This window comes from Scyliorhinus canicula, chromosome 12, assembly GCF_902713615.1.
Source record: "Scyliorhinus canicula chromosome 12, sScyCan1.1, whole genome shotgun sequence".
NCBI lineage: Eukaryota > Metazoa > Chordata > Chondrichthyes > Carcharhiniformes > Scyliorhinidae > Scyliorhinus > Scyliorhinus canicula.
In genome coordinates, this window is record NC_052157.1 from 59,186,708 (window position 1) to 59,209,603 (window position 22,896).

Consider the following 22,896-nt stretch of genomic DNA (forward strand, 5'->3'; position numbering starts at 1 on the left):
ATCCTAACTAAAAGGATTCCCAAACTGGGTTCCACAGAACTCTGTAGGGATTCCGCAGGAACCCTGTAGAGATTCCCACAGTCAGTTCGGCTGCAGGTCCAGAGAAGAACTGAGGCAAGAAGGGCCGAGAGATGGGTGAGGGTAAGAGTGGGTGAGGGTGAGAGTGATTGACGGTGGGGTGTAGTGATCTATGTATGTGCATGTACATAAGGGGTTAATGTGTAATCAGTAGCACCAGATGATCACTAGAGGGATTGGCCAACAGGAGTATATAAGTAACCACATTAGGTCTCTCTCTTTTTTGGAGGTACTGTGACCAGGACTGGAATATCAGATTAGCTCAGATGGTTAGTGCAGTTACGCTTAGTTACTGTAGTTAGATCTTGTTAACCTTATCACTAGTATCAATGTTAAAGTAAAGAACTCACACAATTATTGTTATAGTTATTCAATAAACCTATTGTTACTACTGGACGAGTTCTAGTCTTCTTCATTGAGATTCAGAAGACCTCATCAGTAATCAAGGTTTGAGTGACACATATAACACTCCGTAGTATATCAAAACACACAAAGAAGTGTAATAAAAGATGATACAGGAATGTAATAAAAGAGCAGGCACCACGGTGGTGACATGTAGGTGGAGGTATTTGCCTGTAACCAAGATGGCTTCTGCTAGAGTTTCTGGTTATTGAACTTTTATGCCCTGTTTCAGGGGTAGTCTGTGAATGAGTTGGTGTGGTAAATTATAAGGAAGACGTGGAATGTCGAAGACCCAGAAAAAGGGTGTTGGAAAGAAGAGGGTGAGCGAAAGACCGCCATCGAACAAGGCTGTGAGTCCTGCAGGAGTAAAGATGACGGGGCTGGGTCGTTGGGTGGGGCCGCTCCCGACGTGGTGGAAACTCTGAGCGAGGTGACGTCGGTGGAGTTTGTGAGGCTGTTTGTCAAACATATGCAGGTGCTTCGGAGGAATATGATGACATAGCTTAAAGAGTGGGTGAAGGAGGCAATTGTCCCGGTAAAGGCGGCAGTGATGAATACGTCGGTTGAGATGCGGGAGCAAGGAGAGATGTTGAAGGGGATGGAGGAGGGATTGATGCAACATAGCGACCAGTTCACCTCGATGGGTGAGGAGCTGCGGAGTCTGGAGGAGGCCAACAAAGGGCTCAGATCACAGATGGAGGACCTAGAGAACAGGTCAAGGAGGCAAAATGTGAGAATCGTGGGCCTGCCTGAGGAGGTGGAGGGCCCGCGGCCGACCAAGTACTTTGCAGAGATGTTTGCGGAGTTGATGGGGGAGGGGGACGATGTCTCCCGCTATGAGTTGGACAGAGCGCATCAGTTGCTCAGGCTGAAGCCTAAAACGAATAAGCCACCATGGGCGGTTAGAGTCTGCTTTATGCATTCCATGTGAAGGAGAAGGTCTTGACCTGGGTGAAGCAGAGATGACAGGTGAAGTGAGAAAATGTTGGTTTACAAATATACCAAGACCTGATGGCAGAGCTGGCGCGAAGGCGAATGGCCTTTGGACGGGTGAAGGCAGCATTGTATGGCATCGGTATGAGATTTGGAGTGGCCTAGCCTGCGAAGTTGAGAGCAAAACTCAAAGGATTTTTATTTTGAGATGGTGGAGGCGTTCATTAAGGCTGAAGGACTGGGACTGAGATGAGAGTTCGGATTTGAACTTGGTTGGTGGGGATTGGAATTGTTTTTCTAATAGAGGGTTTAATATTTGATTGGGGTTTTGTTGCTCTGTTTCTTGAATGGGGGGTTGGTTTACATTTGTTTACATGTGTTTGGGGTCTTTGGCTTTGCTTTTTTTTTGCCCATGGGTGCGGTTTAGTATTGTTCTTTGATAAAAGGGTGTTGTTGGGCTATGTGGGGCCGGATTACTGAGGAAGGGGAGGGGAGGAGGGACGGCTCTGGCAGGGGTCACCGCACTAGCCAACAAAGTTTGGTTGGGAATGGGAGTGTGTTGGGGGAGGGGCCGCAGTCGTTGGGGCCTGTTCGAGCAGATTTTGATGGACCTGGGAGGTGTGAATGGTGAGGGGAGGAGAATGAGACTGGGTGAGGTGTTTGCAAGAGAAAGTGGATGAGGGATTCTGGAATGGATGGGGGGAGGGGTATGAAGGTAACAAAAGGATGGGGCGGGACTGGCTGGATGGGCAGGGTCAAGGGTTATGATGATGGCAGGTAAGAGGGGCGGGAAGTCCACCAGTCAGAATTATGACGTGGAACGTGAAGGGGGTAGGGGGACCGGCGAAGAAATCAAGAGGCGGAAAGGGAGGGTTGGAGGAGCCAATGGGGAGGAGGAGGAAAGGTGGCGACTGGGGGGATGCACGGAGGGAAGGCCCAATGGGTTTCCGGTCGAGCTTCATAAAAGATTTAAGGATAGGCTGGCGCCGTTGATGGTGGGAAACAATGCATCAGGCTTCCGTCTCGCTGTTGCTAAAGAAGGACACGGATCTGGAGGAGTGCAGCTCGTACAGGCCCATGTCTCTGTTTAATGTAGATGCCAAGATACTGCCAAAGGTGCTGGGGTTATGTTTGGACAGGTGCCTTGCAAAGGTGATTGGGGATGACCAGACAGGGTTCGTAAAGGGAATAGTTGTCCTTGAATGTGAGGAGGCTGTTGAATATGGTGCTTTTCCCGGCAGAGGGAAGGGAGATGGAGGTGGCAGTAGCGCAGAAAGTAATCCATCGGGTGGAGTGGGTTTATTTGATGTTCGTATTGGAGAAATTTGGGATTGGGCCGAAGTTTGTGGCATGTGTGCAGCTGTGGTATATGGAGCTGATGGCAAGCATGTGCACAAATGGTATGAACTCGGGTTATTTTGCATTACACCCGGGTACCAGGCAGGGATGCCTCATGTCCCCCCTTCTGTTTGCACTGGCTATAGATCCCTTGGCTATTTCACTGAGGAGCTTGGGGTTGTGGAAGGGGTTGTGGGGGCGGTGGGGGGGGCTTGGGGTTGTGGGGGAGTGGGGGGGGGGCTTGGGGTTGTGGAAGGGGATAGTGGGGGCGGGAGGAGGGCGAGATCCTGCCAACGGAGATTCCCGCTTACGGTGTCCTTATATGCAGATGATTCGTTGCTGTATAATTCGGAGCCGAGCTCTTTATGGGGAGCAAATGGGAATGCTCCAGAGATTGGGAATGTTTTCAGGGAACAAATTGAATTCAGGGAAAAGTGAGTACTCTGTGATCTCCCCTCCAGGAGTGGGAGCTGGGGTGGGAGGGGTTGGGGGGGGGTGGGGTTGGGGGGCTGCCATTTCGTCTGGCGGCATCTCACTTTGGGTACCTAGAGGTGCAGGATTGGGCAGGGCTTTGGAGGTTTAACTTCACAAGCTTGGTGGGGAGAGTGAAGGCTGATTTACTGAGCTAAGACAATCCCCCTCTGTCGTTAGCGGGCCGGGTGCAGGCAGTAAAGGTGAATGTTTTGCGGGGATTGCTGTTCTTGTTTCAATGCCCACTGGGTTTTTTTGCCCAAGACCTTTTTTAGGAGGTGGATTGGCTGATCACCTCATTTGTTTGGATGGGAAAGGTGGCTTGGATTAGGAAGGTGATACTTCACAGGGACGGCAGGCCTCCAAAATTTGTTGTATTATTATTGATCGGGAAATGCAGAGACGGTTTGGTGCTGGAGGTGGGAGGGTGGTGCATTGTGGGTGAGGATGGAGGTGGGCTCTTGCAAGGGGTCAGGGTTGCAGGCACTGACAACAGCGTCGCTCCCGAAGACCCCAGGAAGATATTCAGTGAGTCTGGCGGCGGTGGCCACGTTGACGGTCTGGTGGCAGTTTAGACAGCATTTTAGGTTGGGAGCTCGGATGGAGGGGAATGTCGATTAGCGAGAATCATGGATTCAGGCCGGAGGGATGGATGTAAGGTTCCGGGGATGGGAAGAGAGGGGGAATTAGGAAATGAAAGATTTGGGAGGATGGTCTTTCAGACCTTCCCGATAGTGCCTGCCTCCTCGGTGTTGGAGGCAGTGCTGTCAGTGCGGTGTTTAGAGAGGGGGGTTGTCTCGGCAATTTGTGGGAGGATCTTGGAGAAGGACAGGGTGCCAAAGGAGGGGTTATGGTGAGGTGGGAGGAGGAGTTGGGACGGTGTTGGAGGAGGGATTGTGGTGTGAGGTGCTGCAGAGAGTAAATGCTTTGTGCGTGAGGTTGGGGCTGATACAGCTGAAGATCTTGTACAGGGCACACCTTACAAAGTCTAGGATGAGCCGGCTGTTCGAGGGAGTGGAGGATGTCTGTGAGCGATGTGGGAGGGGCGCTGTGAACCATGTACATATGTTTTGGTCCTGCCCGAAGCTGGAAAGGTTTTGGAGGACGGTGTTCGGTACTTTTTCCGGGGATTACACGTGGAGTTGGAGCCCGGTCTCCTAGAAGCCACTTTCGGGATGTCGGAATGGCCAGAGCTGCAGGCAGGTGCGGGGCAGATGTTTCAGCCTTTGCCTCGCTGATTGCCCGTAGGCGGGTCCTGTCGGGGTGGAGGTCAGCTTCTCCACCCTGTGCCTTGGCGTGACGGGGGCACCTGCTGGAGTTTCTGACCCTGGAAAAGGTGAAGTTTGTTCAGAAGGGGGCAAGTGATGGGTACTATAATAGTTGGGGTAAGCCTGTCATGCATTTTCGGGGGTTGGTTTCTGCTGGGGTGGGGGGGGGGGTTGACTGAGGGGTTTTGTGGGGTTGTTTTCTATTGTATAATTGTTGAAAACATTTTGATTAAAAATACTTGCAAAAATAAAGAATGGGTGAGGATGAGAGTGGTTGTAGGCAAAGGAGTGTGAGAGTAAGAGTGGGTGAGGGTGAGGGCAGGTGAGTGCGAGAGTGGGTGAGTGTGAGAGTGGGTGAGTGTGAGAGTGGGTGAGTGTGAGAGTGGGTGAGTGTGAGAGTGGGTGAGTGTGAGAGTGGGTGAGTGTGAGAGTGGGTGAGTGTGAGAGTGGGTGAGTGTGAGAGTGGGTGAGTGTGAGAGTGGGTGAGTGTGAGAGTGGGTGAGTGTGAGAGTGGGTGAGTGTGAGAGTGGGTGAGTGTGAGAGTGGGTGAGTGTGAGAGTGGGTGAGTGTGAGAGTGGGTGAGTGTGAGAGTGGGTGAGTGTGAGAGTGGGTGAGTGTGAGAGTGTGAGAGTGGGTGAGTGTGAGAGTGGGTGAGTGTGAGAGTGGGTGAGTGTGAGAGTGGGTGAGTGTGAGAGTGGGTGAGTGTGAGAGTGGGTGAGTGTGAGAGTGGGTGAGTGTGAGAGTGGGTGAGTGTGAGAGTGGGTGAGTGTGAGAGTGGGTGAGTGTGAGAGTGGGTGAGTGTGAGAGTGGTGAGTGTGAGAGTGGGTGAGAGTGTGAGAGTGGGTGAGTGGAGAGGGTGGTGTGAGTGAGAGTGGGTGAGTGCGAGAGTGGGTGAGTGCGAGTGGGTGAGTGCGAGAGTGGGTGAGTGCGAGAGTGGGTGAGTGCGCGAGAGTGGGTGAGTGCGAGAGTGGGTGAGTGCGAGAGTGGGTGAGTGCGAGAGTGGGTGAGTGGGAGAGTGGGTGAGTGCGAGAGTGGGTGAGTGCGAGAGTGGGTGAGTGCGAGAGTGGGTGAGTGCGAGAGTGGGTGAGTGCGAGAGTGGGTGAGTGCGAGAGTGGGTGAGTGCGAGAGTGGGTGAGTGCGAGAGTGGGTGAGTGCGAGAGTGGGTGAGTGCGAGAGTGGGGTGAGTGCGAGAGTGGGTGAGTGCGAGAGTGGGTGAGTGCGAGAGTGGGTGAGTGCGAGAGTGGTGAGTGCGAGAGTGGGTGAGTGCGAGAGTGGGTGAGGTGCGAGAGTGGGTGAGTGGGAGAGTGGGTGAGTGCAGAGTGGGAGTGCGGAGTGGGTGAGTGCGAGAGTGGGTGAGTGCGAGAGTGGGTGAGTGCGAGAGTGGGTGAGTGCGAGAGTGGGTGAGTGCGAGAGTGGGTGAGTGCGAGAGTGGGTGAGTGCGAGAGTGGGTGAGTGGCGAGAGTGGGTGAGTGCGAGAGTGGGTGAGTGCGAGAGTGGGTGAGTGCGAGAGTGGGTGAGTGCGAGAGTGGGTGAGTGCGAGAGTGGGTGAGTGCGAGAGTGGGTGAGTGCGAGAGTGGGTGAGTGCGAGAGTGGGTGAGTGCGAGAGTGGTTGAGTGCGAGAGGGGGTGAGTGAGAGAGTGGTGAGTGCGAGAGTGGGTGAGTGCGAGAGTGGGTGAGTGCGAGAGTGGGTGAGTGCGAGAGTGGGTGAGTGCTGAGAAGTGGGGTGAGTGCGAGAGGTGGGTTGTGTGCGAGAGTGGGTGTGTGCGAGAGTGCGTGTGTGCGGAGGTGGGTGTGTGCGAGAGTGGGTGTGTGCGAGAGTGGTGTGTGTGCGAGAGTGGGTGTGTGCGAGAGTGGGTGTGTGCGAGAGTGGGTGAGTGCGAGAGTGGGTGAGTGTGAGAGTGGGTGAGCGAGAGTGGGTGAGTGCGAGAGTGGGTGAGTGCGAGAGTGGGTGAGTGCGAGAGTGGGTGAGTGCGAGAGTGGGTGAGTGCGAGAGTGGGTGAGTGCGAGAGGGGGTGAGTGCGAGAGTGCGTGAGTGCGAGAGTGGGTGAGTGCGAGAGTGGGTGAGTGCGAGAGTGGGTGAGTGCGAGAGTGGGTGAGTGCGAGAGTGGGTGAGTGCGAGAGTGGGTGAGTGCGAGAGTGGGTGAGTGCGAGAGTGGGTGAGTGCGAGAGTGGGTGAGTGCTGAGATGGGTGAGTGCGAGAGTGGGTGAGTGCGAGAGTGGGTGAGTGCGAGAGTGGGTGAGTGCGAGAGTGGGGTGAGTGCGAGAAGTGGGTGAGTGCGAGAGTGGGGTGAGTCGAGAGGGCGTTGGCGTGCGAGAGTGGGTGAGTGCGGAGAGTGGGTGAGTGCGAGAGTGGGTGAGTGCGGAGTGGGTGAGTGCGAGAGTGGGTGAGTGCGAGAGTGGGTGAGTGCGAGCCGAGTGGTTTGAGTGCGAGAGTGGGTTGAGTGCGAGAGTGGGGTGAGTGCGAGAGTGGGTGATGTGCGAGAGTGGGTGAGTGCGAGAGTGGGTGAGTGCGAGAGTGGGTGAGTGGCGAGATGTGGTGAGTGCGAGAGTGGGTGAGTGCGAGGAGTGGGGAGTGCGAGAGTGGGTGAGTGCGAGAGTGGGTGAGTGCGAGAGTGGGTGAGTGCGAGAGTGGGTGAGTGCGAGAGTGGGTGAGTGCGAGAGTGGGTGAGTGCGAGAGGGGTGAGTGCGAGAGTGGGGTGAGTGCGAGAGTGGGTGAGTGCGAGAGGGGGGGAGTGAGAGAGGGGTGAGTGCGAGAGTGGTGTGAGTGCGAGAGTGGGTGAGTGCGAGAGTGGGTGAGTGCGAGAGTGGGGTGAGTGCGAGAGTGGGTGAGTGCGGAGTGGGTGAGTGCGAGAGTGGGTGAGTGCGAGAGTGGGTGAGTGCGAGAGTGGGTGAGGAGAGGGGGTGAGTGCGAGAGTGGTGAGTGCGAGAGTGGGTGAGTGCGAGGTGGGTGAGTGCGAGAGTGGGTGAGTGCGAGAGTGGGTGAGTGCGAGAGTGGGTGAGTGCGAGAGTGGGTGAGTGCGAGAGTGGGTGAGTGCGAGAGTGGGTGAGTGCGAGAGTGGGTGAGTGCGAGAGTGGGTGAGTGCGAGAGTGGGTGAGTGCGAGAGTGGGTGGTGCGAGAGTGGGTGAGTGCGAGAGTGGGTGAGTGCGAGAGTGGGTGAGTGCGAGAGTGGGTGAGTGCGAGAGTGGGTGAGTGCGAGAGTGGGTGAGTGCGAGAGTGGGTGAGTGCAGAGTGGGTGAGTGCGAGAGTGGGTGAGTCGAGAGTGGGTGAGTGCGAGAGTGGGTGAGTGCGAGAGTGGGTGAGTGAGAGCGAGTGGGTGAGGCGAGAGTGGGTGAGTGCGAGAGTGGGTGAGTGAGAGAGTGGGTGAGTGCGAGAGTGGGTGAGTGCGAGAGTGGGTGAGTGCGAGAGTGGGTGAGTGCGAGAGGGTGAGTGCGAGAGTGGGTGAGTGCGAGGGGGTGAGTGCGAGAGTGGGTGAGTGCGAGAGTGGGTGAGTGCGAGAGGGGTGAGTGCGAGAGTGGGTGAGTGCGAGAGTGGGTGAGTGCGAGAGTGGGTGAGAGCGAGGGAGTGGTGAGTGCGAGAGTGTGAGTGCGAGAGTGGGTGAGTGCGAGGTGGGTGAGTGGGAGAGTGGGTGAGTGCGAGAGGGGTGAGTGCGAGAGTGGGTGAGTGCGAGAGTGGGTGAGTGCGAGAGTGGGTGAGTGCGAGAGTGGGTGAGTGCGAGAGTGGGTGAGTGCGAGAGGGGTGAGTGCGAGAGTGGGTGAGTGCGAGAGTGGGTGAGTGCGAGAGTGGGTGAGTGCGAGAGTGGGTGAGTGCGAGAGTGGGTGAGTGCGAGAGTGGGTGAGTGCGAGAGTGGGTGAGTGCGAGAGTGGGTGAGTGCGAGAGTGGGTGAGTGCGAGGTGGGTGAGTGCGAGAGTGGGGAGTGCGAGAGTGGGTGAGTGCGAGAGTGGGTGAGTGCGAGAGTGGGTGAGTGCGAGAGTGGGTGATGCGAGAGTGGGTGAGTGCGAGAGTGGGTGAGTGCGAGAGTGGGTGAGTGCGAGAGTGGGTGAGTGCGAGAGTGGGTGAGTGCGAGAGTGGGTGAGTGCGAGAGTGGGTGAGTGCGAGAGTGGTGGTGCGAGAGTGGGTGAGTGCGAGAGTGGGTGAGTGCGAGGTGGGTGAGTGCGAGAGTGGGTGATGCGAGAGTGGGTGAGTGCGAGAGTGGTGAGTGCGAGAGTGGGTGAGTGCGAGAGTGGGTGAGTGCGAGAGTGGGTGAGTGCGAGGGTGAGTGCGAGAGTGGGTGAGTGCGAGAGTGGGTGAGTGCGAGAGTGGGTGAGTGCGAGAGTGGGTGAGTGCGAGAGTGGGTGAGTGCGAGAGTGGGTGAGTGCGAGAGTGGGTGAGTGCGAGAGTGGGTGAGTGCGAGAGTGGGTGAGTGCGAGAGTGGGTGAGTGCGGACGAGAGTGGGTGAGTGCGAGAGTGGGTGAGTGCGAGAGTGGGTGAGTGCGAGAGTGGGTGAGTGCGAGAGTGGGTGAGTGCGAGAGTGGGTGAGTGCGAGAGGTGGGTGAGTGCGAGAGTGGGTGAGTGCGAGAGTGGGTGAGTGCGAGAGTGGGTGAGTGCGAGAGTGGGTGAGTGCGAGAGTGGGTGAGTGCGAGAGTGGGTGAGTGCGAGAGTGGGTGAGTGCGAGAGTGGGTGAGTGCGAGAGTGGGTGAGTGCGAGAGTGGGTGAGTGCGAGAGTGGGTGAGTGCGAGAGTGGGTGAGTGCGAGAGTGGGTGAGTGCGAGAGTGGGTGAGTGCGAGAGTGGGTGAGTGCGAGAGTGGGTGAGTGCGAGAGTGGGTGAGTGCGAGAGTGGGTGAGTGCGAGAGTGGGTGAGTGCGAGAGTGGGTGAGTGCGAGAGTGGGTGAGTGCGAGAGTGGGTGAGTGCGAGAGTGGGTGAGTGCGAGAGTGGGTGAGTGCGAGAGTGGGTGAGTGCGAGAGTGGGTGAGTGCGAGAGTGGGTGAGTGCGAGAGTGGGTGAGTGCGAGAGTGGGTGAGTGCGAGAGTGGGTGAGTGCGAGAGTGGGTGAGTGCGAGAGTGGGTGAGTGCGAGAGTGGGTGAGTGCGAGAGTGGGTGAGTGCGAGAGTGGGTGAGTGCGAGAGTGGGTGAGTGCGAGAGTGGGTGAGTGCGAGAGTGGGTGAGTGCGAGAGTGGGTGAGTGCGAGAGTGGGTGAGTGCGAGAGTGGGTGAGTGCGAGAGTGGGTGAGTGCGAGAGTGGGTGAGTGCGAGAGTGGGTGAGTGCGAGAGTGGGTGAGTGCGAGAGTGGGTGAGTGCGAGAGTGGGTGAGTGCGAGAGTGGGTGAGTGCGAGAGTGGGTGAGTGCGAGAGTGGGTGAGTGCGAGAGTGGGTGAGTGCGAGAGTGGGTGAGTGCGAGAGTGGGTGAGTGCGAGAGTGGGTGAGTGCGAGAGTGGGTGAGTGCGAGAGTGGGTGAGTGCGAGAGTGGGTGAGTGCGAGAGTGGGTGAGTGCGAGAGTGGGTGAGTGCGAGAGTGGGTGAGTGCGAGAGTGGGTGAGTGCGAGAGTGGGTGAGTGCGAGAGTGGGTGAGTGCGAGAGTGGGTGAGTGCGAGAGTGGGTGAGTGCGAGAGTGGGTGAGTGCGAGAGTGGGTGAGTGCGAGAGTGGGTGAGTGCGAGAGTGGGTGAGTGCGAGAGTGGGTGAGTGCGAGAGTGGGTGAGTGCGAGAGTGGGTGAGTGCGAGAGTGGTGAGTGCGAGAGTGGGTGAGTGCGAGAGTGGGTGAGTGCGAGAGTGGGTGAGTGCGAGAGTGGGTGAGTGCGAGAGTGGGTGAGTGCGAGAGTGGGTGAGTGCGAGAGTGGGTGAGTGCGAGAGTGGGTGAGTGCGAGAGTGGGTGAGTGCGAGAGTGGGTGAGTGCGAGAGTGGGTGAGTGCGAGAGTGGGTGAGTGCGAGAGTGGGTGAGTGCGAGAGTGGGTGAGTGCGAGAGTGGGTGAGTGCGAGAGTGGGTGAGTGCGAGAGGGGGTGAGTGCGAGAGTGGGTGAGTGCGAGAGTGGGTGAGTGCGAGAGTGGGTGAGTGCGAGAGTGGGTGAGTGCGAGAGTGGGTGAGTGCGAGAGTGGGTGAGTGGGAGAGTGGGTGAGTGGGAGAGTGGGTGAGTGGGAGAGTGGGTGAGTGGGAGAGTGGGTGAGTGGGAGAGTGGGTGAGTGGGGAGAGTGGGTGAGTGGGAGAGTGGGTGAGTGGGAGAGTGGGTGAGTGGGAGAGTGGGTGAGTGGGAGAGTGGGTGAGTGGGAGAGTGGGTGAGTGGGAGAGTGGGGTGAGTGGGAGAGTGGGTGAGTGGGAGAGTGGGTGAGTGGGAGGGTGGGTGAGTGGGAGGGTGGGTGAGTGGGAGGGTGGGTGAGTGGGAGGGTGGGTGAGTGGGAGGGTGGGTGAGTGGGAGGGTGGGTGAGTGGGAGGGTGGGTGAGTGGGAGGGTGGGTGAGTGGGAGGGTGGGTGAGTGGGAGGGTGGGTGAGTGAGGGTGGGTGAGGGTGAGGGTGGGTGAGGGTGAGGGTGGGTGAGGGTGAGGGTGGGTGAGGGTGAGGGTGGGTGAGGGTGAGGGCGGCTGAGGGTGAGGGCGGGTGAGGGCGAGGGCGGGTGAGGGCGAGGGCGGGTGAGGGCGAGGGCGGGTGAGGGCGAGGGCGGGTGAGGGCGAGGGCGGGTGAGGGCGAGAGCGGGTGAGGGCGAGAGCGGGTGAGTGGGTGAGCGGGTGAGTGGGTGAGCGGGTGAGTGGGTGAACGGGTGAGTGGGTGAGGGTGAGGGTCGGTGAGATTGAGAGTGGGTGAGGGTGAGAGTGAGTGTTGGATTCAACAATTACAGAGGGGGGTCCTTTAAAATATTAGCTAAAATATACCGGAAAATAAAATGATTCTTGAAAATGATTGAATTTGTAGAAATATGAGTAAGTTAGAAAAGTGGCTAATCTTTGGAACACTGTCCATGACTGTCTCCAATGTTACGAATAATGTACTGCAAGTACTCTTACTGAAAGAGTAACTAAGTGAGCCCAGACGTGACGTCGGGAGTTTGAACGTGGGACAAGAGTCGTGGGAGAGATAATTAATTTGGAGTAATTGATTAATGTCTTATTAACCAATCGGCTGTAAAGTGACTGACACTTTCCTGAACGAATCAAGGGGGTCTCAACTGAGAACTCGAACCAATGAAAGTAAGTAACGAGCTAAACCCAGATAAAGATTCCCTTAAGAATGTGATCTGTTTGACTGATTAGAGGGAGGAATTTTAGCTGTCGGAGAATCCTTGAAGCATTGGTAAAAAATACTTTAAAGGCCTTTTATTGAAAATACTTTTAATTTGTAAATCTGGAGTTACTTTTATCTTGAAGCTTTCGCTTTCAGTCATTGGTGTCTCAAGCACATTTCAAGGCACGCTGGAAAAGTCTTTCGATTTAATTTTGTGTGAATGTACTAAAATTAGTTCTTCAAGAAATAAACATTGCTTGTATATTCATTCAACCGGACTGAGACCTTGGCCGGGATTCTTCCCTACCCGGTGGGGCGGGGGCTCCCGGAGTGTTGGAGTGGCGTGAACCACTCCGGCATTGGGCTGCCCCAAAGGGGCGGAAGTCTCCTTTAGGGGCCAAGCCCTCACATTGAGGGGCTAGGCCCGCGCCGGAGTGGTTCCCGCTCCGCCGGCTGGTGTGAACGGCCTTTGGCGCCACGCCAGCCGGGGCCGAAAGGACTTCGCCAGCCGGCGTAAGTCCGGGCATGCGCTGGAGCGTCAGCGGCAGCTGACGACATTCCGGCGCATGCGCAGGGGAGGGGCTCTCTTCCGCCTCCGCCATGGTGAAGACCATGGCGAAGGCGGAAGAAAAAGAGTGCCCCCATGGCACAGGCCCGCCCGCCGATTGGTGGGCCCCGACCGCAGGCCAGGCCACCGTGGGGGCACCCCCCCAGGGCCAGATCGCCCCATGCCTCCCACAGGACCATGGCGCCCGCCCGCGCCGGCAATCCCGCCGGTCAGGTAGGTGTTTTGATTCCCGCCGGCGCGAGAGGCTTGTCAGCGGCGGGACTTTGCCCATCGCAGGCCGGAGAATCGCCGCGGGGGGCCCGCCGACCAGCGTGGCGTGATTCCCACCCGTGCTGAATCTCTGGTGGTGGAGAATTCAGGACACGGCGGGGGCGGGATTGACTCCGGCTCCGGGGAATCTAACTGTGGGTGAGGGAGGGAGTGTGTGAGAGTGGTGAGGGTGAGAGTGGATGAGGGTGAGAGTGGATGAGGGTGAGAGTGGATGAGGGTGAGAGTGGATGAGGGTGAGAGTGGGTGATGGTGAGAGTGGGTGATGGTGAGAGTGGGTGATGGTGAGAGTGGGTGATGGTGAGAGTGAGTGAGGGTGTGAGTGGGTGAGGGTGTGAGTGGGTGATGGTGTGAGTGGGTGAGAGTAAGAGTGGGTGAGGGTGAGAATGGGGGTGAGTGGGTGAGCGTGGGTGTGGGTGAGGGCGAGGGTGAGAGTGGGTGAGGGTGAGTATCGGTGTGAGTGGGTGTGAATGGGTGAGGGTGACAGTGGGTGAGCATCTGTGAGTGGGGATCCCATTAAAAAAAACAAAAAGAAGATAATAATTGAAAGTATTTGTTTAATAACAGAATTTTTTTATGATAATAAGTGAAAATCATGGCCATGATTCTGTGAACTTTAACCTATGTCCGCTTGGCGAGTGTTTGGCTTTGTATCCTCGGCGGCTGCAGCACCAAGAATCACCCCGCTATTTAACGGTACTTAGGCCTCAGGCAGCCTCTCCGTGCCAAGGTCGCACTTGGAGAAAGTTCCTGCCGACAAGCTGATCACACCAGTATGAACAGCTGTTCACAGATTGGGGTGCCATTTTGATTGGCATCCTCGGCCCCTCTTGCTTTCTGAATGCACTCCCCCCCCCCCCCCCCCCCCCCCCCCCCACTCCACCACCCCCAACCTTCCCGAAACACCTGGGAACCCACCCCTCCCATGGGCAAAACTCCCAGGGCCCGACCCTGGCAGTGCCACCTGGGCACCCTGGCAGAGTGCTGACCCATTTGCATGTCCTGACTCGCTTACCAAACAGCTCCCCCAAAGGGACAGTGAACCACAGGAAATTCAGTCCCAGTGTCAAAACGTAGGGCTGGATTCTCGGTTTGGGAGACAATGGGCAGGACTCTCCTCGGCCAAGGTCGGAATTGCAAAACATGGCTGGGCAGAGAAACGGTTGTGACATCAAAATCGTGGCGGGCACCAGGGGCATGCTAGCATGCCATGTGCAACACATCTGCAGTGCCTCGACAGTGGCGTCAATGCGTTCTACTCCACAGTACAGTAAACGCCATTGGTATATCATTAGCGGGACTGACTCGGTATTCTCCGGGCCTCCGCGATGCTCTGCTTCCGCCAGTGGGAATTACCGATGGCGAGTTTCACTTGTGGTTTTAAAAATCGGGAAACAGGCACTGGGGCCAATGAGGGAGAGAGAGGAGGTCGGACATACAAAGGCAAAACCGTGATCACCCTCCACCTCACCAACCCACACCCCCCAACCTGCAGCCTACAGCCCACCCAAGGGCAAGGTCCACTGTAGCCCCTGTAGAAGTGCGCATGGAGTACAATGGATTCCCAGGGATTCCCACTATCAGCCGCAATCTTGAGTGGGCGGCCCGATAGCGCTGTCCCACAGCTGACCACCTCCCCCCGCATTGCAAATCCACCCCGACCGACATCACCCCTCCCACCCCCCGGAACTGCACAGCAGCCCCCACACCCAGATTACCTGGATGCCCCCCACCACCCCAAGGGGCGACCCAACCTGACCCTCCCCCAGGGACCCCTTAATAGGGAGACCTCCACAGGATCCCTGTAATAGAGGACCCCTCAGGGACCGCTGTAATAGGAGGACCCCCAGAGGTACCCCTGTGACAGATAGACTACCACAGGCCCCATACAGAGGTCTCCCTCCCATCAAAGAGTGGTAACTGCAGTGAATTCACATGCGTGAGTGATTGGAATGTACTTAGTGCTTAGCATGCACTTACCTCTCTTTGATGTGGTCAATATTTACAAAATTGGAGTTTCACTATAGCCAGTGAACAGTGATGAGAGATGAATGGATGAAACCTGCAGATGGTTTGTAGAAGTTTTCAATCAGAGACCACTACGACAAAGCTATGAATGGCTTGCAGCTAATGGATCAGTGGGAACCAGATGCAGGTCACAGCTGCTCCCCTTTCATGAATAGACATATGGAGTTATGAGGTAAGTGTTACAGCTGTAACTCTTCTCACTGTCCCTGTCTGGACTTCTCACGAGCTTCCAAACGGAGGTCTCTTTTCTGGGGGGGGGGGGGGGGGGCTCTGTGGGGAGGGGTGTGTATGAGGGGTCTTCCTATCCCAGGGGTCCTTTTTGGTGATCGCTTATTAAAAGAGACCCTGTGGGGGGTCTCCCTATTATAGTGGTCCACGTGGGGGGTCACCTTAATTCAGGGGTCCCTGCTGTGGAGTGGGGGGTCTGGTAGAGGAAGCGTGGGCAGGCAGTGCATGTTGGGGAGGGGCCTCGGATCTGCTTGGATGGTCTCTACAAGCATGGTCCTGGTATGGTGGACCTCGCGGTGGGCCAAGGGGGCAATGGTTGCCTCCTTGGCCATCCGCGAGGTCTACAACGACAGAGCACTCTGGGAGAGACCACAAATGATCCACGCACGCGTGATTCCCGGCCGTGTGGACCGGAGAAACCAGGAAGGCCAGAGAACAGGGCAGCGAGCCCGCTAAATAGATGCTAAATAGACCAATTCTCCATACCATTAGGAATGCATCCGAGGAATCCCGGCATGGAGAATCCCGCCCTGAGCCTCCCAAATGGAGAATTCTGCCCAATGTGGGAAGCCACGTGTTACTGGGAGGATTGCAGCCTAGGTGGGTAGCAGAGGAAGGGAATCTAACAGCAGCCACAGGTAAGCAAACCAAAAGAAAAGAACGGCCAACACTAGATGAGAATTCCACAGGGATCGAATTGAAAAGTGGGGAAGTTATATTAAACCTGTCTTGAACCTGGATTAGACCACATTTAGAGTACTGCATGCAGTTCCACAGTTAATTTAGCATGGTGATTAAACCAGCAATCCAAGTACTGTGGATCATTTCTGGAGGGGAAGCAGAACTGAAACATATTCAGGGAACTTATATCCAATTGTCTTGAACCTGATGCTTAGATTTCTGTGTGTAGTTCTGGTCACCATGGATATCGAGCCACTGGAGACGATTTGCAAGGATAATATCAGAAATGTGGGAGTAAACATTATCAGAAAAGGATTGAGAGGTTAGATCCCCATTTTCTGGTGAAAAGAAGGCTAAGGTGGGGCGTGAGCTGATCAAGTCCTCGCAAGGCCTGATCCGCGGAGACCGGGGCTGGAGTCTCCGTTTCTGGGACTATGTCTCCATGCCATCGTGCAAACTGGTCTTTTACACCAGGAAAACTGATTTCAAAAGACCACAGATTCACCATCTTGCAGGGGGCTAGCACGCTGCTGTCGTGGAGCTCTCAGCTCCAGCTGCCGATACGGCCCCCTGCACTTCCGGGTCAGACGCCGCACATGTGCATGGCGGCGGGGCAGCACGGTGGCACAATGGGTTAGCCCTGCAGCCTCACGGCGCCGAGGTCCCAGGTTCAATCCCGGCTCTGGGTCACTGTCCATGTGGAGTTTGCACATTCTCCCCGTGTCTGCGTGGGTCTCGCCCCCACAACCCAAAAGATGTGCAGGGTAGGTAGATTGGCCATGCTAAATTGCCCCTTAATTGGAAAAAATGAATTGGGTACTCTAAATTTTTTTTTTTTTTATTTTTTAATGTGCACGGCGGCGGCCTCCAGCGGCCGTGCCTTGCTCCATGGCGGACTCAGCCCGTGGACCTGGACCACCGAGATAGTGCCCCGCATCGGCCGCTCGCCCAACCCGGACCACCCTCACACATAGCCCCCAGTCCCGAATGAAGCACAGCCCTTCCCCGATTGTGGCGGCCCCGGACTGAGTCCGCAGCCACAATGCAAGGATCCCGGACGGTGGGACCATAAGTGGTCCAGGCCGTGGGGAGTTCAGCCGGTCGGGGATGGAAAATAGCAGGGCGGGCCTCAGGCAATGGCCTGAGGCGGCGGATACCCGGCACGGTGTACTCCAATTTTTGGGGGCGGAGAATAGCGGAACTGACGCTGGTCCCGATTTCGTGCACGGAACCGGATTTTTCGCCCCGTCGCCGAATGCGATTTTGCCGTCAGGGTGTTGAGAATCCAGGCCCAGAACTATGAGCCATCAATACAAGGCGGCCACTGGGACATTCAAGGGGCACCACTTCACCCAGAGAGTGGGGAGAATGTGGCATTCTAGCAGATCATCGATGATTAGACTCCAAGAGAGGGGGAGATGAGAATCATTTTCACTCAGTCAACCAAATCATTGTGGCGGAAACATTTGCGGGGGGGGGGGGGGGGGTATACAGAGTAAAGAGCAGCGAGGAACTGGGACAAATTGGGGAATTTTTTTTACAGGTCCGACATATGAGCGAGAGGTCGAATGGCCACCTTCCCCACTGCTTCACTCTGAGGCTGGGATTGTCCAGCCCCGGCATAAAGGGATCCGCCACGGGGGTTTCGATGGCCCAGTCAATGGTCCATTGATGTTGGGTGGGATCGGACAGTTACGGCCAAACACTGAATGACTTTTGATTGCAGAACATTTGAGAGACAAACAGGGAAACTCTGCCAAGCTAACACCTTTACGCACTGAATGGTTGGGCTTACCTTTATGATTCAGTGAGCTGTTTTCTTCCTGCACGTACCGAAGCAGAAAGTGGGAGGGTTCAACCCCTCGCCTATTCCAACTTCTCCTCTGTTGTGGTTCAGACAACTTCTCACTGAAGTGAGTATATCAGAGATCCCACAGTTCCAACCACTTGTCCATGCCTGAGGTTTAGCAGGGGGATTTCCAGAGCTCAGGGCCCCAAGGCAGCTGTGCCAACGGTGGAGGGATGGGACTCGGGCGATGCTCAAGAGGCCGGAATTGGCAGATCGCAGAGATCTGGGTTGTAGGGCTGGAGGCGCTTACAGAGATAGGGAGTGTTGTAGGGGTTGGAAGATTTTGCAGAGATAGGCAGGGTTGTAGGGATTGGAAGATGTTGCAGGGATAGGGAGGGTTGTGGGGATTGGAAGAAATTACAGAGATAGGGAGTGTTGTAGGGTCTGGAGGAGGTAATAATAATAATATTTATTAGTGTCACAAGTTGTCTTACATTAACACTGCAATGAAGTTACTGTGAAAATCCCTTAGTCGCCACAATCCGATGACTGTTCCGATACAATGAGGGAGAATTCAGAACATCCAATTCACACAACAAGCACGTCTTCTGGGACTTTTGGGAGGAAACCGGAGCACCCGGAGGAAACTCACGCAGACTTTGGGAGAATGTGCAGACTCCGCGCAGGCAGTGAACCAAAACAGGAATCGAACCCGGATCCCTGTGAAGCCACAGTGCTAACCCACTGTGCTAGGTCACAGAGATAGGGAGGGCTGTCAGGTCTGGAGGAGGTTAGAAATATAGGGAGGGTTGTTGGAGCTGGAAGATTGGATTGGATTGGATTTGTTTATTGTCACGTGTACCGAGGTACAGTGAAAAGTATTTTTCTGCGAGCAGCTCAACAGATCATTAAGTACATGGGAAGAAAAGGGAATAAAAGAAAATATATAATAGGGCAACACATGGTATACAATGTAACTACATTTCGAGGTTACGGAGATAGGAGTGGTTGTCAGTTCGGGTGGAGTTTAAAGATTGCTGGGGGCTTGAAGAGTTAACAGAGAAAGGGATTGGAGGAGGTTAGAAATATAAGGACAATTCTAGGTGCTCGAGGAGGTTGCAGAGAATGGGAGGGTTGTTGGGGCTCTCTGAAGTTACAGAGATAGGAAAGGTTCTAGGAGCTCTTTTTAAAAATTATTTTACAGGATGTGGGTTTTGCTAGTTAGGCCAGCATTTATTGCCCATCCCTAGTTGCCCTTCAGGAGATGGTGGTTAGTTGCCTTCTTGAACCGCTGCAGTCCTTGAGGTGTAGGTACACCCACCGTAGTGTTCAGGAGGGAGTTCCAGGAATTTTCCCCAGCGACAGTGAAGGAATGCCGATATATTCCCAAGTCAGGGTGGTGAGTGACTTGGAGGGGAACCTCCAGGTGGTGGGGTTCCCAGGTATCTGCTGCCCTTGTCCTTCGAGATGGTAGTGTTTTTGGGTTGGAAGGTGCTGCCTAAGGAACCTTGGTGAGTTACTGCAGTGCATCTTGTAGATGGTAGACAAGGCTGCTATTGTTTGTCGGTGATGGAGGGAGTGAATGTTTGTGGAAGGAGGAGCAATCACTTGGGGCTGCTTTGTCTTGGATGGTGTCGACCTTCTTGAGTGTCGTTGGAGGTGCACTCATCCAGGCAAGTGGAGAGTATTCCATCGCACTCCTGACTTGTGCCTTGTAGATGGTGGACAGGCTTTGGGGGGGTCAGGAGATGAGTTGCTTGTAGGATTCCTAGCCTTTGACCTGCCCTGGTGACCACAGTATTCATGTGGCTCGTCTAATTCAGTTTCTGATCAATGGTAACCCTCAGGATGTTGATTGTGAGAGATTCAATGGTATCTCCTAATCTTTGGCTGACAAGTGGCAAGTTACATTTGCATCACACAAATGCCAGGCAATTGCCATCTCTTACAAGAGAGGATCTAACTATGGCCCTTGACATTCAATGGTGAGAGATGGTAATGCCATTGAATGTCAAGGGCCATAGTTAGATCCTCTCTTGTAAGAGATGGCAATTGCCTGGCATTTGTGTGATGCAAATGTAACTTGCCACTTGTCAGCCCAAGATTAGGAGGTCACAGAGATAGCAGGGGTTGTAAGGGCTGGAGGAGGTCACATATAGGGAGGGTTATAGGGGCTGAAGGAGGTTACAGTGATAGGGAGGTTTGGAGGGTCTGGAGGAGGTTACAGAGATAACGAGGGTTATCAGGGCTGCAGGAGGTTCTAGAGATAGGGAGGGCTGTGGGGGTTGGAGGATGTTACAGAGTGAAGGAGGGTTATAGGGGCAGGAGAAGGTCACAGCTGTAGGGAGGGTTGTAGAGGCTGGAGGAGGTTACAACCATAGGGAGGTTGTGGGGGTCTGGAGGAAGTTACAAAGACAGTACAGAGCTTTTAACATGAGGGTCTGAATTTTAATTTTGAGGTGTTCACACACAGAAAGTCAGTGTACATCAGTGAGCACAGGGTTGATGGGTCAAAGGGACTTGGTATGAGTTTGTCTACTGGGTCACTGCTGAATTGGTTCCCAATCAGAGCTCAACAAAAATGGGGTGGGATTCTCCGTCCCACCGCACCAATTTTCTGGTGCATTGCTCCCCCGCCAGTAGCAGGTTCCTCCGTCCCGGCAGCCGGCCAATAGGGTTTCCCATTGTGAGCACGGCCACACCGTCAGGAGATCCGTAGGCATGAGTGCGCTGCCGGAGAAACGGGGGATCCCGAAGACAGAGAATCCCGCCCACGATCTTTTACAAAGACTGGCTGAGAAGATACACATAGGCCTGGAATAGAAACTGCCTCATGAAACCCTGGATGGAATCTATACTGGCTGCAAAAGCATCAAGTCAAGGCATAAACCTGTAATTGCAATATGGACTTTGTGATTACCCACTCCAAGTCTATGCATATGTAACAAACCTCCAGATCTAGGTGATCAACTTTGCAGCAGGACAAAGAACAAACAAAAGAAGCCATCAGACTCCATAATGAGCTGATGGCTGGTCAGACAAAGGGAGTTTCAGAGGACAATATGTCTTGATTGATCTACCATGGATAAACAGGCATATCCTGTCTTCCCCTTAACAGGTTGGAGTCTGGCTGGGACAATGGCCAGTGGTGGGCATATACTGGTGACTCAATCCTAGCTCACCAGTATAAAGAAAGGAACATAGAACAGATCTTCAGTGATAACCTGGGAGCCCCTCAGGCCCAACCATCGCAAGAAGACAGTACCCTGGGTTTCGAACCCAGAGAAGATATCAGCATCGAGTGATGGTAGCCTGCCAGCCTCCTTCACTCTGTGCGGGTAACACCCAAAGATCAGCTGTGAGTCATATTTTCCTGAGTAATAGAATTGTGAATAAAATTGCATTAAACTGTGAACCTGTCTTGTCCTTTGTTCATCTTGCAAATAAGGGTACCTGGATAAAACTTTTGACTAAGTAAACTGGTTTTAAAGGTAAACACTATTAACCATGAATCTCTCTGAGCTGTCAAGGATATTACCTTGGAGAAGTGACAGGAGGAAGTAAGATTTCCCGATCATTGTCCACTCCCAGATATTTCATCAGCTTCTCACTCTCAAGTTCTGGAAGAGAAAGGAGTTAATGAGATCTCAACTCTTGCCTGACTGCTTGCGACAGATCAGGGGCTGGATTCTCTGGACCTGGGCCACGAGTTTCTCAGTGGGTGCCGTTCGCAGGTGGTGGGATTCTGTCTTCCCGCCTGTCAATGGCATTGAAGCCTCCCCTCACTGCAAGGAATCCTGTGGGTGGGGTGCCCAGCGAGCAGCAAAACAGAATCCCAACAGGTGGAGAATTCCAGCCCAGAACTGTTTCTGGACATTGTCTTCACAGACTAATTAGATTCTATGTTGGATGAGAGCTACTCAGAGGAGAGTTACAAGACTTGAAGACAGTAAAACAATAAAGGACCTGGATTTCTATAGCGCCTTTCCCCACCTCAGCACTCTGCAGACAGTAGAGAACTTGTTTAAGTCTTGCCACCATTGAAATGTGGGAATCATACAATCAGAGAATGTACAGTGCAGAAAGAGGCCACCCGGCCCATTGAGTCTGCACCAGTCCCTGGAAAGAGCACCCCACCCAAGCCCACACCTCCACCCTATGCCCGTAACCCAATTGTGGCCAGCACAGTAGCATAGTGGTTAGCATAAATGCTTCACAGCTCCAGGGTCCCAGGTTCGATTCCCGGCTGGGTCACTGTCTGTGTGGAGTCTGCACGTCCTCCCGTGTGTGCGTGGGTTTCCTCCGGGTGCTCCGGTTTCCTCCCATAGTCCAAAGATGTGCGGGTTAGGTGGATTGGCCATGATAAATTGCCCGTAGTGTCCTAAAAAGTAAGGTTAAGGGGGGTGTTGTTGGGTTACGGGTATAGGGTGGATACGTGGGTTTGAGTAGGGTGATCATTGCTCGGCACAACATCGAGGGCCGAAGGGCCTGTTCTGTGCTGTACTGTTCTATGTTCTATGTTCTAATAACCCCACTCAACCTTTTTAAACACTAACGGCAATTTAGCATGGCCAATCCACCTAACCCGCACATCTTTAGACTGAGGGAGGAAACCGGATCACCTGGATGAAACCCACGCAGACATGACGAGAACATGCAGACTCCGCATAGACAGTGACCCATGCCGGGAATTGAATCTGAGACCCTGGCACTGTGAAGCTACCGTGCTAACCACTGTACTACCGTGCTGAAACAAAGGTGCCAATTTAAACACCGCAAAATTAGACAAACGGCAACTTGATAATCGCTAGGTCATGTTTTTTTTACCTTTGCCTGGTACCTAAACGGTGAGCGATTATCAAGGGGGAACTTCCATCTTCTTCCTAAATTGGGGTGATTAGAAACATTCACATCCAGCGGAATGGGTAAGAGTCTCACCCAAATAACAGCATCGCAACAGTGCAGCTCCCCCTCAGTACTGACCCTCTGACAGTGCAGCACTCCCTCGGTACTGACCCGCTGACAGTGCAGCACTCCCTCAGTACTGACCCTCTGACAGCGCAGCACTCCCTCAGTACTGACCCTCTGACAGTGCATCACTCCCTCAGTACTGACCCTCTGACAGTGCAGCACTCCCTCAGTACTGACCCTCTGACAGTGCAGCACTCCCTCAGTACTGACCCTCTGACAGCGCAACACTCCCACAGTACAGTACATCTGACAGTCTAGCACTCCCTCAGTACTGACCCTCTGACAGTGCAACACTCCCACAGTTCAGCGCTTCCTCAGTACTAATCCTCCAATAGAGCACCGCTTCCTCAGTACTAACCCCCTGACTGATCAGCGCTCCCTCTGTACTGACCCTCTGACAGTGCAGCACTCCCTCAGTACTGACCCTCTGACAGTGCAGCACTCCCTCAGTACTGACCCTCTGACAGTGCAGCACCCCCTCAGTACTGACCCTCTGACAGTGCAGCACTCCCTCAGTACTGACCCTCTGACAGTGCAGCACTCCCTCAGTACTGACCCTCTGACAGTGCAGCACTCACTCAGTACTGACCCTCTGACAGTGCAGCACTCCCTCAGTACCGGCACTCAACAGGCCAGTCTGAGATATTGGATTTATTTCATGTCTCTGCATCTCCCTCGGTACTTGAACCAGGA

At 54.7% G+C, this 22,896-nt stretch overlaps 1 protein-coding gene across 2 annotated transcripts in view; it reads right to left on the reverse strand.

The window, feature by feature from the left end:
* Positions 1-20,837, reverse strand: part of LOC119974717 (sialic acid-binding Ig-like lectin 10) — a 38,394-nt gene extending 17,557 nt beyond the window's left edge. For both annotated transcript variants that reach the window (XM_038813868.1, XM_038813867.1), the window contains exon 1: positions 20,771-20,837. In XM_038813868.1, coding sequence (XP_038669796.1) covers positions 20,771-20,810 — 40 coding nt within the window. In that variant the 5' untranslated portion in view covers positions 20,811-20,837. The remainder of the gene's footprint in view (positions 1-20,770) is intronic.
* Between the last annotated feature and the right edge of the window lie 2,059 nt (positions 20,838-22,896).